This window comes from Leopardus geoffroyi, chromosome B4 (genome assembly GCF_018350155.1).
Source record: "Leopardus geoffroyi isolate Oge1 chromosome B4, O.geoffroyi_Oge1_pat1.0, whole genome shotgun sequence".
In the NCBI taxonomy this organism is placed as follows: domain Eukaryota; kingdom Metazoa; phylum Chordata; class Mammalia; order Carnivora; family Felidae; genus Leopardus; species Leopardus geoffroyi.
In genome coordinates, this window is record NC_059341.1 from 5,071,039 (window position 1) to 5,088,789 (window position 17,751).

General features: G+C 46.6%; 1 protein-coding gene across 10 annotated transcripts in view; it reads left to right on the forward strand.

Annotated features, from left to right (window-relative positions):
- The first annotated feature begins 18 nt into the window (after positions 1 to 18).
- Positions 19 to 17,751, forward strand: part of FBH1 (F-box DNA helicase 1) — a 172,179-nt gene continuing 154,446 nt past the window's right edge. For 3 of the 10 annotated variants that reach the window (XR_006708948.1, XM_045464158.1, XM_045464157.1), the window contains exons 1-4: positions 5,724 to 5,742; positions 12,284 to 12,439; positions 14,615 to 15,216; positions 17,601 to 17,731. Coding sequence is in view for 9 of the 10 variants with exons in the window: in XM_045464158.1 (XP_045320114.1) it covers positions 14,680 to 15,216; positions 17,601 to 17,731 (668 nt within the window). In the remaining variant the exon portion in view is untranslated. Of the gene's footprint in view, positions 455 to 2,228; positions 2,407 to 5,684; positions 5,743 to 12,283; positions 12,440 to 14,614; positions 15,217 to 17,600; positions 17,732 to 17,751 lie in introns of those variants that run through there. The other 7 variants (XM_045464160.1, XM_045464159.1, XM_045464163.1 and 4 more) reach the window with 5 other exon arrangements.

Below are 17,751 nucleotides of genomic sequence, written 5' to 3' on the forward strand. Positions count from 1 at the left end.
CCCACCCCCGACCCCTCCCGCACCCAACCTCAGCCAGCCCCTCGCCCCGCCGCGACCCCTCCTTTGGTCCCCGGGAGCTCGGAGGAACTCTGGGAAACTTTCCGCTCGCCTCCCCGGCCCCAGCGGAAGCACGGACGGGGCGGAGCCTGCCAGCGGTAGCCGCGCCCCCTGCTGGAGCGCGTTCCGATTGGTCGCTGGAGCAGTCCGTCAGCGCGCCCCCTCCTCCTGCCGTTCCGATTGGCCGTGCAGGCCGTCCGTCAGCCCTGGCGACGGGCTCTTCCCGGGGCTGCGGCTAGGGCGGAGCTGGCGGAGGAAGTCGGAGGCCTGCTCGGGCTGGCGCTGCCCTGGGGACGCTGGGACTGGGAGGCCGGGTGGCCCGGGCCCTGCGGCGGCGGCGGCGGCGGCGGCGGCGGTGGCGGCGGTGGCGGCGGGAGCCCGGGTCCGGAGCGCCATAGTGCGTGAGGCAGCGGACGTGGCAGGGAGTGCGGGCGGGGCCCGGCCGTGGGGACACTGAACCTCTGGGGGTCCTGCTTTGGGGTCCAGCCTCGCGGGTCGGGGAGCAGGGCCGCGGGGGCCTCCGGGGCCCGGGCCGAGCTCAGCGGTGGAGGAATTCGTGCCCGCCGCCGGCCGCCGCGCTGCCGGGGCTCGGCGGGGCGTGCACGCAGTAGGGCGAGGGGCGCCCCCACACTGCGTTCTGTGGCCCGGGGAGGGGACAGCTGGTCGCCCCTCGTCGGTTGTTGAGGACCGAGTCTTGGGGGACGTGGCCTCGGTGGCTGGCAAGCCAGCATTGCCTTTTCTGCCCTAGTGTTTTGACCTTGGGCGAGTCACTTGATTGTGTCCTTCTGCCACTCTTTCGTTTGAAGTCTCCCTTCCCTTTTCTGGATATTAAGAAAATTGGGGTGAGGTGGGAAGGCCTCGAACTTGTTTTGTTGAGATCTAAGCAGGCTGTATCGGGTGATGGGAGAGATTAGGGCAGGTACTGAGTTCTTAGCCAGATCTTACTGGCTACTAGTCACTTAAACCTTCTGCTGTTTTCAGTCCAAAAGTTGCTATTTGCTAGGCCTGGAAAGAGGCTTTACATTTTTGTGTTGTGCTGTGTGGTAAAGTACTTTACGTTAATTATCTAATCTGCAAACAAGCCTGTAAGGCATCGTTACAGGTGTGGAAATTGAGGCCTAAAGAAGTCCTTTCCCCCGTGCAACTACAGGTAAAGTCCTCTGGAACAAAGGTAGCTCCTAGCTGGTGGTTCCTGGAGCTGTGCTCGCATAAATTAAGGGAGATAAAAAAAAAAAAAAAAAAAGAAAAAGACCTCTGGTTAGGGACCCATGAAAACAAGCCCGTTTTCCTAACGAGCATATTGAATTTGGTTCATTTACTGAGTAATATGGGTAGTCATTGGAGACAGAAGTGGGTCCAATATCAGCTTTGCCAAAGTTACTGTTCCATTACGTCTTGCCACTTCAACAAAAGGTAGGCATCCAATTATTTTGAAATGCATGACGTTTTAGAACATGCCCAGCATTGCTTTTACTACAGCCGTTGGTTTGGTGCAAATGGAAGTTGAACATCTAGTAACTTCCTATTTTTTGCTGCTAATGCCCTCCCCATCCTAATTACACACGGCTTCACCTTTTCTTGCCTTATGTCTCCAGTTTCCCTGTTTTAAAAAACAAAATGGGGGGGACACACACAGATGCACAATACGAATATTTCAGACCCAGAGAATTGGTTATGTAACTAGTGCCCAGCGCAATTAATTCTGCCTCTCCTAGGTTCTTCAGCAACCTAGCTTCCGTATCCCCCTCTAGATAACTAGATGATAATGGACATGAGCATGACCACAGCCCTTGTAATTTTCTAGAGCAAAAGCTTGGTGTAGAGGGGAGGAATCTTTATAGTATGCTAACAGATGGAGCTGTGCTTGGGTCTCGCTGATTTCCCAGTTGGACTGCCCGTTCCTTTTGTGCAGGCTTTGGAATTTGTGGTCTGGTGTTTAGTGTCACATTTCTCACATAGTGCTGGCATTGTGATTTGCTACGTGGCTGTCTGCTCTGATGTCGTATTTCGTGGTGCTGTAGCATTCAGCTTTGGTCATCAGTTCATGATAATTGACATCTTTTTGTGATCTGGGAGTGCATGAACGCTATTGGTATCGGTCTTAGAACTGTACCTTCAGATTTGTTGCCATCATCTGTTCTCTGCTCATCATATCCCTCTATCCTTCCCAGGCTGATTTTATTTGAAAGCTGAATTTGGATTCTGTCTGTGCCCTTTGGGCTGTGAAATCACTTACTCCTAGAAATTTATCTGTCATCAGAGCATCTCACGTCGTCTTAGAGCTTCAACTGTCTCTCTCATGCCTTTTGAGGACCGGTCCTTCCTGGAGCTTAACCTGGCATTTCACAGGTAACTTTAGAACAGAACAAACAAACAACTGTTTTCAAAACAGGAAACTTTCATCTTCCCCTTCAAGGAAAAGGCAAGTGAAACAAAAAAACACTATCTCTCTTTTACTCCTTAACATGGTTACTGACCTGACCACTGGGTTCCAGGCAGAAATGTCAGTTACCTTTGTTGTTCTTTCTCTTTGATTTCTTTCAGTCTTGTCAAAAAAGAGGTGTTGAACTTCCTTCCTGTTCCCCTTCTCCCTGTTTCTGCTGCTCCCAGGCCTTTACCAACCCTTGTCTCGGTTAGGGAAGTGACTTTGTCTTATTTTAGTGGCAGTCTCTGTGTCTACCCATCCTCTGGACCCAGCTTCCAGGATTACTGTTCTGGAGTGTGGATTTGACTGTACATTGACCCGGCTGGTACGCTGGATGATCCCCTGAATCTCCTACACTAAAGCCCACAATTCCTTTAGTGTTATATTTAACGCTCTGCAATCTGTGCCTCTAAATTCCTTTTCCAGCCTTGTTCCCCATCCATGAACTTCTTGTTCTGATGAAATTCGATTTCGCACCACACCAATGCTGTGCTATTTCCCTGTGTTTTTTGCACATACTGTTTCTCCTGCCTTACTGAATCCTACTCCTCTTTTGAGGCTGAACACTTCGTAAAGCCCTTTTCAACGTTGTTACTCTGTCCCCTTTACTACCACAGCCCTTCGTGCGTGCACTTGCGCAGCATTTATATTGCCTTACGTATGGTACCTTGTGTTTGTTTTGTGGGCTGCCTTATGGGCAGGCAAAATCTTTCCTGTGTTGTGTGCTCACTGTTTAAAACAGCATTTGACATTAGAGATACTCAGAGAGGAAGCCCTCACGGTGTTTATAATGAATCTGGGTCATGGTAGATACTTGAATACTTAAAAGTGGTCGTGGAATGAATGGACAATAGAACAAGCGTCTCAAATATATGAAAATGCATTCTGGTCTGTAAATAGCCATCATTGTCTTATTTTTCCTTTTCTTTCACCGTTCCTTCGTATCCTTGTGAGAAACCTGCATCTCCGTCCTTGTGCACTGTAGCAAGTGAGTGCTGTCTCTCCGTGGGGAGCAGGTGTTTGTGGGGTGTGAGAGGATCTGAGGAAGATGAAGCCTGGGGGCCTGGCCTTTGGGGTTTAGGGAGAAGCAGGATGTGGCGGTGGGAGGGACCTGTGTCATAGGAGCTAGAGCCGGAGTGTTTTCTTTCTGTGTTTGTTTCTTGTAGTGCTAATGGGCACAAACTGTTTTGAAGTTTTTCCATTTTGAGCTTACTGTATTTAGTGATATTTTCCTTTCAGCTAACATTTCCTAAATACTTGCTTGTTATTAAATCTCTGGTTATGACATGTCAGTGAGTAAAAAAAAAAAAAAAAAAAAAAAAAGTGATCCAGAAATTAAACCTGAAGCTGCTTTTTTTTTTAGAAGCTGCTTTAAACCTTTCTGATTATGGAAGGCAGACTGTGACAGTAGAAAGAACACTGCCCTTAGGGAGTCAGAAGAACTACGTGCCGTCACCTGCAAGCCGCAGTGTGACTTGAAGCAAGCCTTGTCTGAGCCCCCCGTGAAATCGTGGCCCCGTCGTAGCATTGCGTGAAGTTCCAGTGGGCACATGTGAAGGAACTTCAGCAGCTACGAAGCACTTAGAAGCTGTGAGGTGTAGGGGAGGGTTTCGGAGCCAAGGAAGAACCAAACTTTTATTGAGGGAAACAGCGCAGTGGTTGTGCATTTGTTAGTTTAATCGCAGTCACTCATGGAACAATATGTGCTGGGTGCAGGGCTGAGTGAGTCCCTCCTTCCTCCCTCCTCCCCCTAGAATACAGACCTTTCAGTCCAGCAGGGAGGGAGGACCTGTTAACGTACAGTTGGCGATAATATAATAACGATAAAATAATGGCAGTAGTGGTACAATTTGCCTATGAGACATAAGAAGTACGTAGTTACGTGAATAATTGTTACCAGTATCTCAGAGATGTGAGGGGGGTGGTTTTATCACTGCGGGTGCTTGCTGGCTCGAATGAACACTTTCTGCAGTGCTCAAGTTGGGGAGGTAACTCCGTTAACTGTGTTTAAATTGGGCCCTTAGTTGCAGTTTGAGCTGTGAACCCCTGTCGTCACACCGCAGCACACCCCCGCTGCCTCCATCGGAAGCACAAGAGGGAAAGTGCCCACTGTCTGTCCTCACAGAGCCCCTCCGAGAAAAGCGGAGGCTCATGGGGAGCCAGCACGAGGTTCGAGGTTCGGGGACGCAGTGAGTTAGTAGCAGGACTGCCTTCTGTGGCTCTTGTTCTGAGCAGTCTCTCCGGTCAGGTACCTTGTACTAGAGAGTTACCTAGATTTGTTTATTTTTTTAAGTGGTTATTTCGCAATCTTTTCCTCCAGAAATTGGAGGCACTTAGTATCTTCATCTTGTCCGTTGAGGTCTGTAACCTGCAAGTTTTAGAGGACTTTCTGTTATCATTTCTGGTTAGTAATGTAGAGGAAGAAAGTAAGTACTTCATGTTAATTTCGATGATCCTCGACCGGTTAAAGTAGGTTTGGCTGCAGTGACAGGTCCAAACATGTAAGGACAATCAGAGTTCATTTCTCCATCTTCTAACAGTCTGAGGTGGTTCCACGTTTTGTGTGTGTGTGTAAGTATCGGAGAGTGGGAGATGGGGTGGCACTCTTTAAAGCAGTCATCCAAGGACCGAGGCTGCTGGAAATGCTTCCATTTTGAACATGGGGCTTCTAAGAATGCCCTAGGGAGTCCAGTTCTCCATTAACTGGACGAGGGGCACAGAATGGAGGAGCAAGCCTGAGAGGTCTTGTGGTCCTGACCTGGAAGAGGAACCCGTCCCTTTTTTTTTTTTTTTTTTTTAATTTTAATTAAAAATTTTTTATTTTGAGAGAGAACGAGACAGCAAGCACGAGTTGGGGCAGAGGAAGGGGTAGACAGAATCCCAAGCAGGCTCCGTGCCAGGAGCACAGAGCCCAACGCGGGGCTCGGACTCACCAACAGCGACGTCACAACCTGAGCCAAGATCAAGAGTCGGGTGCTTAACCTACGGAGCCAGCCAGGAGCCCCGGCACCCATCCCATTTATTCACGTGCCATTGGCTTCAGCTCAGTCAGGGTGACATCCCAGCCGTGGTCGAGACAGAGGAGTGTTAGACGAGCTGTGTACTGAGGAAGAAGAGAAACCACTGTCTTTGCCACAAAACCAAAAGCACCCCGCTTTCTGTGACTTGTCGTGCAGCAGAGATCCTGGAGTGAAGCCGACGGATGAAAACAGGATTGAGGAACCACAGCCACGTGTTTCTCATTCATCGAGTATTGGAAGGTCTGTTACTTGCAAGTTGTTGTCCTCAGAACTTTGAGGGATGAGGTGATACAGTGGGTTCTCAGCCGTAGAGGGGCTGCTAGTCTAGGAGAGGTTGAGAATAACTAGTTCCAGGGAGGCTGGCGAGGGTCCAGCCTCTGTCAGCGGGCCTGGCACAGGACAGAATGGCATCTGTGCAGAGATTGGATGATGGGCGAAGGTCATAATTCCTCCCGGTAATCACCACTTTGAAGTCAGACAGCAGAGAGTGGGAACCTGAGGTGCTCGTGGTCTGAGCTGTGGGTACTCGAAAGGGGGGCCATGAGAGTGGGGGTTGGGGACACATGTCAGGCTGTACGAAAGCCATGACAGAAAAAGCAGTGTAGGAACAGGTAGAGTTCTGTGTGACAAAACGGCTTTCATACGTTCTCAGTCTTTCCCTGTCCTGGCATGAGGGAGATGATACATGTCTGTTAGTCACTGTGCCAGGGTCCCAAGAGGGGCGCAGACGCCTGCTGTGGTACGCAGGAGACCCCTATGGCACGGGCCTAACCTTGCGAGCTTGCCACAGAGCACTCTCCACCTGTGCTCCTTAGAGACTCTCCAGCAGCTTCGAACAATAAGGGGAGCATCGCGCGCTTGCCGGTCAGAGGAGGGAGGCATGCCGCGAGGTTTGGGTGATTCAGGAGGAGGAGGCAGCATTTGAGCATCTGTTTCGAAAAGTTATGTTTGAACTGCTGGCTTGTTAATAAGAATGGAGAGGTGGTTAGAATTTTGCTCTGGTATTTTTTTTTTTACCCTCTCACAAGAACCCTCCTGCTGTTCCAGTGGATCCTGGGCCTTTCAGGAGACGCCCTGCTGTGGTGGACTCTCATCCTCACATGTCAGCCTCGATGGGACGTCATGAAGTGTTTTCCTGTACGTTGTCTCATTCGGGCCTCAGCATTCAGGTGCACCATCCTGTGCGTTCAGCGTGGCAGGCTATCGTATTGCCGTTTTTAAGGATAAGGGAGTCAAGGCTTTCGGTGGTTACTGCCCCTCCCAGGCGGAGGCGGTCTTCCGATTCCGGATCTGAGAAGGTGCCACACAGCCCTTTGGTTCAAGGATTTGACTCCAGGGTAGCCGGACACAGGGCTGCCGGCTCTCAGTGCAGTGGGTCACGGCGCGTCATGTCTCTGAGATCTGAGGGCCAGAGAAAATAACAGGCTAGTTTTTCTGACTTCTCGCTGAAGGCCGACAATTTGTGATGTGTCAGTCCAGCCAGAGTGTCAGCTCTGGCTCTCAGGTAGGCAGTCACGGGCTCAGGGGACGCCATTTCAGATGGGCGATGTCCAGCAGCCAGATCTCTTGGCCTAGGCGCCCTGCTCCTACTGCCGCTCTTAACTGTAGCTTCCTCCATGATGGCTTCACGCCAGAATACACGGGAATATACCAGAACCCTCCGGAAGCAGGGCACTGTGTTCCCCTCATACCTGTTAACATCTTTCCTCTGCTCTTGTGCCTTTGTAAGGTTTCTGCAGACATTTAATTCTCTCCACAAACATTTAAGATTCTGACGTATTTTTACAAAATAAATACCTACCTTGTCCATATTGCCTGCTTTTCCACAAACAGTTCCTTTTGGGTATGCCTGATGTTCTCTTGTCTGTCTGGGGCAGTGCCTTTAGGAGCCCCCCCTGTGTGGTCTGCCCTTGCTGAGTTCCACATGCAGGCAGTTCTGTGGCCAATTCCTTGTGATCTTGGAGCTTGGGGTCCTGTGCCCCCAACCTAACTGCTTCCCTGCTCTCTCCTCCTCCTTCACCCTCAGTGGCTGTTGAACAGGTGCTGTGTGCAGAGGGTACAGTAGCGGGAAAGACTTAGTTCCTTACCTGCTTGGAGCACACTTCTTGTCGGTCTGACTCCTGGGCGTGTGTTTAAGGCATTACTACCTGGTTGATGGTCATTATCAGTGCCTCTGTGTTCTCATGATGGCATTGTTGTTATAGTTAGTCAGCTGGGGAAGGCTGGGATGAAGCCATTCTCAGGTACTTTTACAGAAAAATTTCCAGGGTGAGTGGCGTCTGTATTAGTACCTCGTCTATACACACCTGCTGTCAGCTACTGTCTGGTTTAACAGTTTCCAGGGGCGCTTGGGTTTCTCAGTTGGTTAAGTGTTCCGACTTCGGCTTAGGTCATGATCTCGAGGTTCACGAGTTTGAGCCCCGCGTCGGGCTCCGTGCTGACAGCTCCGAGCCTGGAGCCTGCTTTGGGTTCTGTTTCTCCCTCACTCTCGGCCCCTCCCCCACTCATGCTCTGTCTCTCTTTCTCAAAAATAAGTAAACATTGAAAAAAACTTTTAAAAAAGTTTCTGAAAGCTGAATTTAGGGGTATATTGTAGACTTGGGTGGGCATCTAAGCCCTTGATTGGCCCTGGTGTTCGAACTGGTTCTGTGTCTCTTGCCTTTTGGAAGTCTTCCTTTACCTGACTCGTACCGGTTAGCTGAGCACGTCTGAGCTGGCCCCAAGGCCCTGAGTCGTATGGATACGAGTGGTTTGATGTCCCTTTTATTCTTTTGTGACTTTACCTGTGACAGCTTTCCCTCTCTCTCCAGGCCACTTTGGCAGTAGACCTTCACCTTCTTTAAATAAGATACTCTCTATTAGTAACTTTTTGCACCCATCTCCTGTTCTAATTCTAGACATTCTATTTGCCGGCTCTGAAACAATTGGGGATATTTGAATTGCTAAAAAAGCAAACTCAGTCATACATTTGGAGTGGGCAGTGTTAGTGGGCTTATTGGTTGGAATTGTGCAGCTGAACCTGGTGTACGCGGACACCCGAATTGGGGGCCAGGATTTGTCAGTATTCTGGAAAGCGCACTGTAGCTTTACCTTCTTTCACTTTCACTGTTTTTTACCGTTTACCTTCTTTTCCTTTTTTTTTTTTTTTTTTAATTTTTTTTTTTCAACGTTTATTTATTTTTTGGGACAGAGAGAGACGGAGCATGAACGGGGGAGGGGCAGAGAGAGAGGGAGACACAGAATCAGAAACAGGCTCCAGGCTCTGAGCCATCAGCCCAGAGCCTGACGCGGGGCTCGAACTCCCGGACCGTGAGATCGTGACCTGGCTGAAGTCGGACGCTTAACCGACTGCGCCACCCAGGCGCCCCAACCTTCTTTACCTTCCTTTGCCAGTCAGACCACAGGTCCCCATTCAGGCAAAAATGATTAGGTTGTTGACTTTTGTTATATGAAGGGTTTGGAGCAGAGGTGGTAAAGTCATGCTTACATACAAAAAGAGAATAATCAGACTCTAAGTTTATTTTTTTTCAATGTAGAAAATTTGAAGTACGTTTTATTTTTTTAATATAGACACAGCTCACATTCATTTTTTGCCTCTAAGCGTGAATGAGGCTATTTATTTTAATGTTTTTATTTATTTGCTTATTTATTTTAATGTTTGTTTATTTTTGAAAGAGAGCGAGAGTGGGGGAGGGGTAGTGAGAGAGGGAGACACAGAATCGGAAGCAGGCTCCAGGCTCTGAGCTGTCAGCACAGAGCCTGATGCGGGGCTCGAACTCATGAACTGTGAGGTCATGACCTGAGCTGAAGTCAGATGGCTCAACTGACTGAGTCACCCAGGCGCCCCATTTTTATTTATTTTTGAGAGACAGAGTGAGTGGGGGAGGGGGCAGAGAGAAAGAGGGAGACACAGAATCCGAAGCAGGCTCCAGGCTCTGAGCTGTCAGCACAGAGCCAACATGGGGCTTGAACTCACGAACCACGAGATCATGATCTGAGTCAAAGTCGAACACTTAACCGACTGAGCCCCCCAGGTGCCCCAAGATTAAAAAAAATTTTTAAGTTTACATCCAAGTTAAGTAGCATATAGTGCAACAGTGATCTCAGGAGTAGATTCCTTAATGCCTCTTACTCATTTAGCCCATCCCCTCCCCCACAACCCCTCCAGCAACCCTCTGTTCTCTGTATTTAAGAGTCTCTTATGTTTTGTTCCCCCCCTGTTTTTGTATTGTTTTTGCTTCCCTTCCCTTGTGTTTATCTATTTTGTACCTTAAGTTCCTCATAGGAATGAAGTCCTGTATCTGTCTTCTCTGACTTATCTTGCTTAGCATAATACCCTCTAGTTCCATCCACATAGTTGCAAATGGCAAGATTTCATTCTTTTTGATTGCCGAGTAATACTCCGTTGTATATATATATACCACATCTTCTTTATCCACTCATCTGTCGATGGACATTTGGGCTCTTTCCATAATTTGACTATTGTTGATAGTGCTGCTATAAACATTGGGGTGCATGTGTCCCTTTGAAACAGCACACCTGTATCCCTTGGATAAATACCTAGTAGTGCAGTTGCTGGGTCATAGGGTAGTTCTATTTTTAATTTTTTGAGGAACCTCCATACTGTTTTCCAGAGTGGCTGCACCAACTTGCGTTCCCACCAGCAGTGCAAAAGAGATCCTCTTTCTCCACATCTTCGCCAACATCTGTTGTTGCCTGAGTTGTTAATTTTAGCCATTCTGACTGGAGTAAGGTGGTATCGCATTGTGGTTTTGATTTGTATTTCCCTGATGATGAGTGACGTGGAACATTTTTTCATGTGTCTGTTGGCCATCTGGATGTCTTCTTCGGAAAAGTGTCTACTCAGGTCTTTTGCCCATTTCTTCTTTTTTTGGGAGTTGGGTTTGATAAGGTCTTTGTAGATTTTTGGATACTAACCCTTTATCTGATATGCCATTTGCAAATATCTTCTCCCATTCCATCAAGTTGCCTTTTAATTTTGCTGATTGTATCCTTCGCGATGCAGAACCTTTTTATTTTGGTGGTCCCAATTATTCATTTTTGCTTTTGTTTCCCTTGCCTCTGGAGACCTGTTGAGTAAGGAGTTGCTGCCGCCAAGGTCAGAGAGGTTTTTGCCTGCCTTTTCCTCTAGGATTTTGATGGCTTCCTGTCTTACATTGAGGTATTTTATCCATTTTGAGTTTATTTTTGTGTATGGTGTAAGAAAGTGGTCCAGCTTCATTTTTCTGCTTGTCGCTGTCCAGTTTTCCCAGCACCATTTGCTGAAGAGACTGTCTTTATTCCATTGGATACTCTTTCCTGCTTTGTCAAAGATTAGTTGGCCATGCGTTTGTGGGTCCATTTCTGGGTTCTGTATTCTGTTGAAAACAGACCTATGTGTCTGTTTTGTGCCAGTACCATACTGTCTTGATGATTACAGCTTGAAGTCCGGGATTGTGATGTCTCCAGCTTTGGTTTTCTTTTTCAGGATTCCTTTGGCTATTCAGAGTCTTTTCTGGTTCCATACAAATGTTAGGATTGTGAAGCTCTGTGAAGAATGCCGGTGTCATTTTGATAGGGATTGCCCAAGATTTTTTTTTTTTTTTTAAACTTCTGTTAAGCCTTCAAAGAATGAACTGAAATTTGGAAGGATCATTTCTGAAGAAGTTAAGGGCCAAGGGGGATTAATGATAAAAAAACAAACAAATTATGCTATAGTTATACTCCTCAGTGACTTGGTTTTAGACATTTTCATGCTTAAATGTTGAGTGAGCTTCTGGCATTTGACACTACGATTTACATGAGTATTTTTAGGACCTGTGAAAACCGCTTTTATTCTTTCTTGACCATCTTCTGGAAAGGACAACTTTAATTCTGTCCTATCTATTCCTGTCTTTTCTCTCCCCTTTTTCTTTCTTTTTAAATGTAACTAATCAAAATGCTGAACAGTAGTTTAACTATTCTATTTAATGCCATAAGGAGGTAGTTAGATTTTCTATGTGTTAACAGATACAGAAGTATGAAGTCTCGGTTAAACATGAAAATAACATCCTGATAGGAAACGATTAATGTAAAGCTACTAATGTCAATACCCCTGAGACAGAATTCTAGGCACAGTTGGTGCTGTGATGCATTGCTAAGGGAGGGTATGAAATTTCCTCCTCTGCAGATCCTCCAGAGTGTATCCGATTCTTTTCTACTTGGGGGCTTTGCTCCTGTCTTCTACATCAACGCCAATACTGACATGCTCTGGGGGCAGAGAGGCATACATCGTGGTCCCCTCAAGGAATTTACAGTGACTGTTTCATTAGTCACTGTGTTCTGCTTCTGGGACTCAGAGAAGCTAGTATGCACAGGGGATGACAAATGAGTTTATTTTTGCAAAGGTGTGTAGCCAACTCTGAAATATTTATGGTTATTATGGGAACATCAATGGCCTGGCTGAAGTCAAGGAAAAGATGCCAGATCTCAATTTATCCATTAGTGGTAAATTCCTTTTGAATAAACAGTTCATGAGCAGGGCTTTCACAAGGTATAATAAATAAAAAGAATCATTTTAGGATCTTATTTTCGGGTTCTTCCTTAAATTCTAAGGAAGAAATGCTAAGAAAACTGTAAAATGACTGAAAGTTGATGGGAATTTAGGGACGAAGGAGAGGGCTGGCTGGGGTGGTCCACAGTGACTGTGGTTCTGGAAGTTAAGTATAATTTGCTGGCTAGCTTGTAGAGTTGGTGATAACTAACGAGTGTCCCATTTTTTCTGCCTGTTGGTACAAAACAGTGAGACGGTTTAAACGGAAGCATCTTACAGCCATCGACTGCCAACATTTGGCTCGGAGTCACTTGGCTGTGACCCAGCCCTTCGGTCAAAGATGGACCAACAGAGACCCGAACCACGGTCTCTATCCTAGACCCAGAACAAAAAGAGGGACTAGGGGTATGTCTTCCCAAAATACCTCCCATTTCAGAATCTGTAGCGTGTGTGGCCTTTGAGTATCTCCTGGTGTTTGTAAATATCCCTGCTGTTATTTTGTAGTCTTGTTGCAATAGTTTGACACGTTTTTCATTATTTGTGAGTTTCCGTGAAAATTCCATCCACTATATATGGTTGGTAAAAGCCCCAGGAAAACGTGGCTGAATGAATTCCGTTAGCTTGCTTAATCACAACGTGGCAGAAGACGTGCATCAGCATCAAACCACTGCGATTTTCTGACTTTCAGTAGTCCGTCAGTAAGTCCACTGGGGCCATTAGTATTCTCCAGAAGGTCCCCTCATCTAGTGCTTTCATGGTAGGCTGTACCCTTTGTCCCCTTGTACCCGGGCTGCTGCAGTAACCTGTCTCCATGCCGTTAGGTTTTATTCCAAATGAACTGGAAAATACATCATGAAGTTAATATTCTTGAGTACCATTTTCTGTCATGCCACTGCAGCGAAATGTTCCCCTGTTACCATCCTGGACGCAGGCTCAGACTTGGCCATCACCCAATACTTATTAATTACATGCAAGTTCTACTGGTAGTTTGGTTTTCTTATTACCCCTCTCTATGCCAAACGAAACCCTACTTTTGTTACTAATACCTGTTAGTGTAATCCTGCTTGCATTATTTCCCTTTGATGTATTTAACTTCAGAATCCAACTCAGATCTTACCTAGTCATCTTTAAATATTGTCTGATGTGTTTATCACTTTTGGAACTGCTGTAACCAACTAATGAGGCAGTTTAAACCCAGTGGTGATCTTTTGTTTGTTTTGTGTATATTCAGTCAGCTTTTCTGTGTTGTGAGTTCTTCGCTGACAAAGACTTCTTATCATGTCTATGTTTCCGTGCAGAGTTTTAGCACTCAGCATGTGGCAGTCTCTCCAGATACTGGTGTGATTGAATCCCACAATTGGAAAATACCGGGATTTAACCCAGACCTATCGACTTTAAACTCTGGGTTTCTATCAGATTGCCCCAGAATCAGTTATACTTTTTTTTCACCTAACGTAGAAAATATTAAATTCTATAAATTCTGTTAAGGCTAAATCTAGTTTTGTTCCACTGTCTTATTTTCCAAAGTAAGAATTCTGGCTACAGCCATTTCAGGAAGGAATCATGTATTTTGTTGTATATATTGCTGAGGGTTTAAAATACATCGGTAATGTGTGAAATCACCATTTGGACTCCCTTAAGTGCCTAAAAATCTGGGAGGTCAGGGACTGTATATTCCATGTTTCACTTTTTTTTTTAATGTTTATTTATTTTTTGAGAGAGAGAGAAAGAGAGAGAGAGAGAGAGAGAGAGACAGCGTGAGTCGGGGAGGGGCAGAGAGAGTCAGAGACACAGAATCCCAAGCAGACTCCAGGCTCTGAGTTGCCAGCACAGAGCCTGACATGGGGCTTGAACTCACAAACCATGAGATCATGACCCAAGCCGAAGTCAGATACCCAACCGACTGAGCCACCCATGCGCCCCTTTCTTTCCTTTTTTTTTTTTTTTTTTTTAATCTTCGTGTGTCACTTTCTATTTGTCTCAGAATCATAGGTGCTGCATACATACTTATCGAATAAATGTGTGGACTAGGTTAGGTACCACTCTGATAATATGAAAAGGATATTGACTCCTTTCTTTTTATTTTAAGATAAATTAATATGTTCGCTTCACAGGAAGAAAAAAACATAAAGGGATTTTAACTGAGTCAAAGGAGTAGGTTTTCCTGACTCCTAATAACATGAAGCCTTTTCTACTCATGCAAACTTAGATTTTCTGTTGTAAGAGTGAGCCAGGAGAAGTGAGTTTTTGTTAGTGGGTGTGTCCATGTGAGCAGCTGTTGACTTTTTGTCTGTCCATTCAGGTGTTCAGTTTGTACATACTGCGAGGTGGAATGTGGTCCTCAGACCAGCCAGAGACTGGCCTTTGTCTCTTTCCGTGTACGTGTCTGACTATATGATAGAGCCACATGGAAATATTTTTTCAATTAAGCCATGTATGTAATCACTCGACCTAAATCTATCCTCCTCTCTTCTCTGTGTTAATACATGTTAATTAAAAATTAGCCGGTCTCGTTTGGGTCCACAGTGGGTCGGCGGTCACTGTCCATTTCTTGTTCATCCTGTTTGGGTTTCCATACAGGTCAAGGATGTCAAAGGTACGGCACTGAATTCCTCCTAGCTGGCCAGCAGCGGCGCACCAATGACATGGCCAAAAGCAATTCTGTGGGCCAGGACACCTCTAAGGACTCGGAGGGGGAAATGATCTTTGCCGCGGAGAGCAACTGTGCCCTGCCTCGAGAAGGTGATGGAGAAGCCAGACTGGGCTCGTCAGGGTCCGCGCCGCCTGCAAGGAAGCGGTCCCGGTCCTTTGAGGACGAGAGGAATCCAGCAACAGGGACCAGTCAGTGGGACGGGGCTTCTAAGAAAACGCCACGGCATCGTTCGCTCCTGTCATGCCCAAGACCCCGGGAAGCCAGGCAGGAAGCAGAGGACTTTGTGTCCCGGCCCTCTGCGGAGTCCGGAGAACCCAGCCAGGAAGTGGAAGACGTCGGTCCTGACCCCATTCCTGACTCTTACTATGGGCTCCTGGGGACCTTGCCTTGCCAGGAACCCCAGAGCCACATGGGCAGCCTGCCCAGTGAGGTCCTGAGGCACATCTTTGCTTTCCTCCCTGTGGAAGATCTCTACTGGAACGTGAGCTTAGTGTGCCACTTCTGGAGGGAGATCATCAGCGATCCGCTGGTACGTACAGCACGCGTGGCTCTCTGAGGTCTTCTCTGAAAGCACGCGGATTAGTTCCACCTAATGTGTACCTCTGATCTTCGTGCCGCCTCAGAAATGGTGGTTTCTGTTTGCCTGCAGAATAACACCCAGATTCCCTGGGGGCTTTTAAGGCTTTCCTTGTTTGTCCTATGTGTTCGCAGCCTCCTTGCTCGGTCCTCAACATAGGCCTGTGTTCTCTCCCCAAGTAGCTTTCTGCATCGTGAGCATCGACTGCATATTCCTTACCCTTTGCTGGGTGGTCCAGCCGCTTCCCCACCCCAACCCTGTGGAAAGGGCCCCTCCTGTCTCTGTTCGCGTCTTACGCCTTCGAGGTCTTACGCCTTCGAGGTCTTACGCCTTTGAGGTCTTACGTCTTCGAGGTCTTACGTCTTCGAGGCTTCACTCCTTGAAAAGTGAAATGGAAATCTCGTACTTTCTCTTCCTTGTGTTTCTGTAGCAGTCTCTCCCTCTGTCTGAGGCTTATCGCATCTGTGTTATGTTTTAGAGAACCTTCCTCTTCCTTTTGCATTGTTGGCTCATGGATGGGAGGCTCTGGTCCTGTTTGTTTTTGCATTCTGCACCGCGCCCGTGATATTTTACATACGGTAGGTGATTCATAAACGAGTCTTGCGCGGAATCACCCCGGTGTCCCTTTTGAGGCTGATACAGCGGGCAGCCCGTGCTCTCAGAAGAGACTTCCTGCTGCTCACTTCGTCCTGCCCTTCTGCTTGGGCTTTAGGTACCCTTCTTCCGTCCCAGGTGCAGGTTCAAGGGCAAACCTGAGGGCTGGGAGTATGTTTTGCTTGGCTTATACGTCCCTTAGACTAGCCAGTGCAGATAAACCACAGAAATGAAGATGAACTCTGCCTTCAAATGTAGCGAAGTTTGGAAATTTAGGCATTTAGTGAGAGATGCACGTATCCAGACTTAGTACGTTTTCCTTCTAAGCATGCAAGATCTGGGTGGAAATTTCATGTCGCCCTTGCTTCATTCTTTGCTTGAGGTCTTGTCTCCTTTCTGAGAACTGTCTTTCTGCCCCACCCCCCCCCCCCCCCCACTTTTTTTTGGTCTTTCCGCCTTTAGATGGGAACTCAATGTCCTAGTATTTCTACCCACTAAATTGAGATGTCTCCAGCGCGAACTGAAGAGTCACAGATGGGGATAAGCGAGGGCTTTGTCCATTCTGCTCGGGAAGATTTGGGGAAAGATATCCTGGCTTACGCTCACCTCATGAAATGTTAGACTGATGCTGTTTTTATCATTGCTAACAATGACATGATGTGTTTATTTCCGGTTTTCTGTAACAGCTTTCGTTTTTGTGGCTCACACTGTCTTTCTCTGGCTTTCGTAGAAGGTGATGGCGGCCTGATAGAATACATTTGGAAGTCCTCCCTCCTCTTTAGTTTTTTTGGAGTGTTTGAGAAGAAAGGATACTAATTCTTCTAAAAGAATTAATGCTCAGGAGAATTCTCCAGCAAAGCCATCTGGTCCTGGGCTTTTATTTGTTGGGGGTCTTTGGTGACTGACTTAGTCACTTATTATTAGTCTGTGGAGATTTTCTGTGTCTTCATGAGTCAGCCTTGCTAGGTTGTCATTTCTTCTTGATTGTCCAATTCATCGATGTGCAATTGTTCGTGCCTTTTGATGTCTGTGATGTCACTTGTAATGTCCCTTCCCTCATTTCTGATTCAGTTATTGGAATCTCTCTCTCTTTTTTTAAAGGCATTTATTTTATTTCTTAATGTTTATTTATTTTTGAGAGAGAGAAAGAGCTCAAGCAGGGGAGGGGCAGAGAGAGAGGGAGACACAGAATCCGAAGTAGGCTCCAAGCTCGGAGATTGTTCTGTTCCTTTTTCAGAGTGGGGTATTGAAATCTCTATGACTATTATGTTGCTGTCTATGTTTCCTATATTTAGGAGCTCTGATATTTGGCACATATATATTTATGATTGTTTTATCTTCCTGGTGAATTTGCCCTTTTATCTTAACGTAATCCCCTTCTTTCTCTCAGAGTGGTGTTTGACGTAGACTCTATTTTTGTCTGATACTAGTACAGCCATGGTTCTCATATTATTTGGTCTTCTTTAAAATTCAGAGGTACTAGTGTCCTGATAAGGGAAATTGAAGCATTAGCTTTCCCTGGATTCTATTATCAAGTTGGTGTTGGAACTGAAACCAGGGCCCAGTTCTCCTAGTTTCCAACCAAAACGTGCATAATGTTTTGACCCTACCTGCCCAGCTTTTGAATTGTGAGCTCTAAGTGCTTTTCAAGTGTTAGAAGGTTGTTTATGTGTGTGTGGCTTCATCTGCTGTCTTGTAGCCATTGCCTGCGTGTTATTTTGGATTTTTTTTAAACTATTCAGTTCATTCCTTGGAAGAAGCTGTATTACCGATACCTGATGAATGAAGAACAAGCCGTGAGCAAAGTGGATGGCATCCTATTGAACTCCGGTATAGAGAAGGAGTCGGACTTGTGTGTGCTCAACCTCATCCGGTGAGTTGCTTTTATTCTGG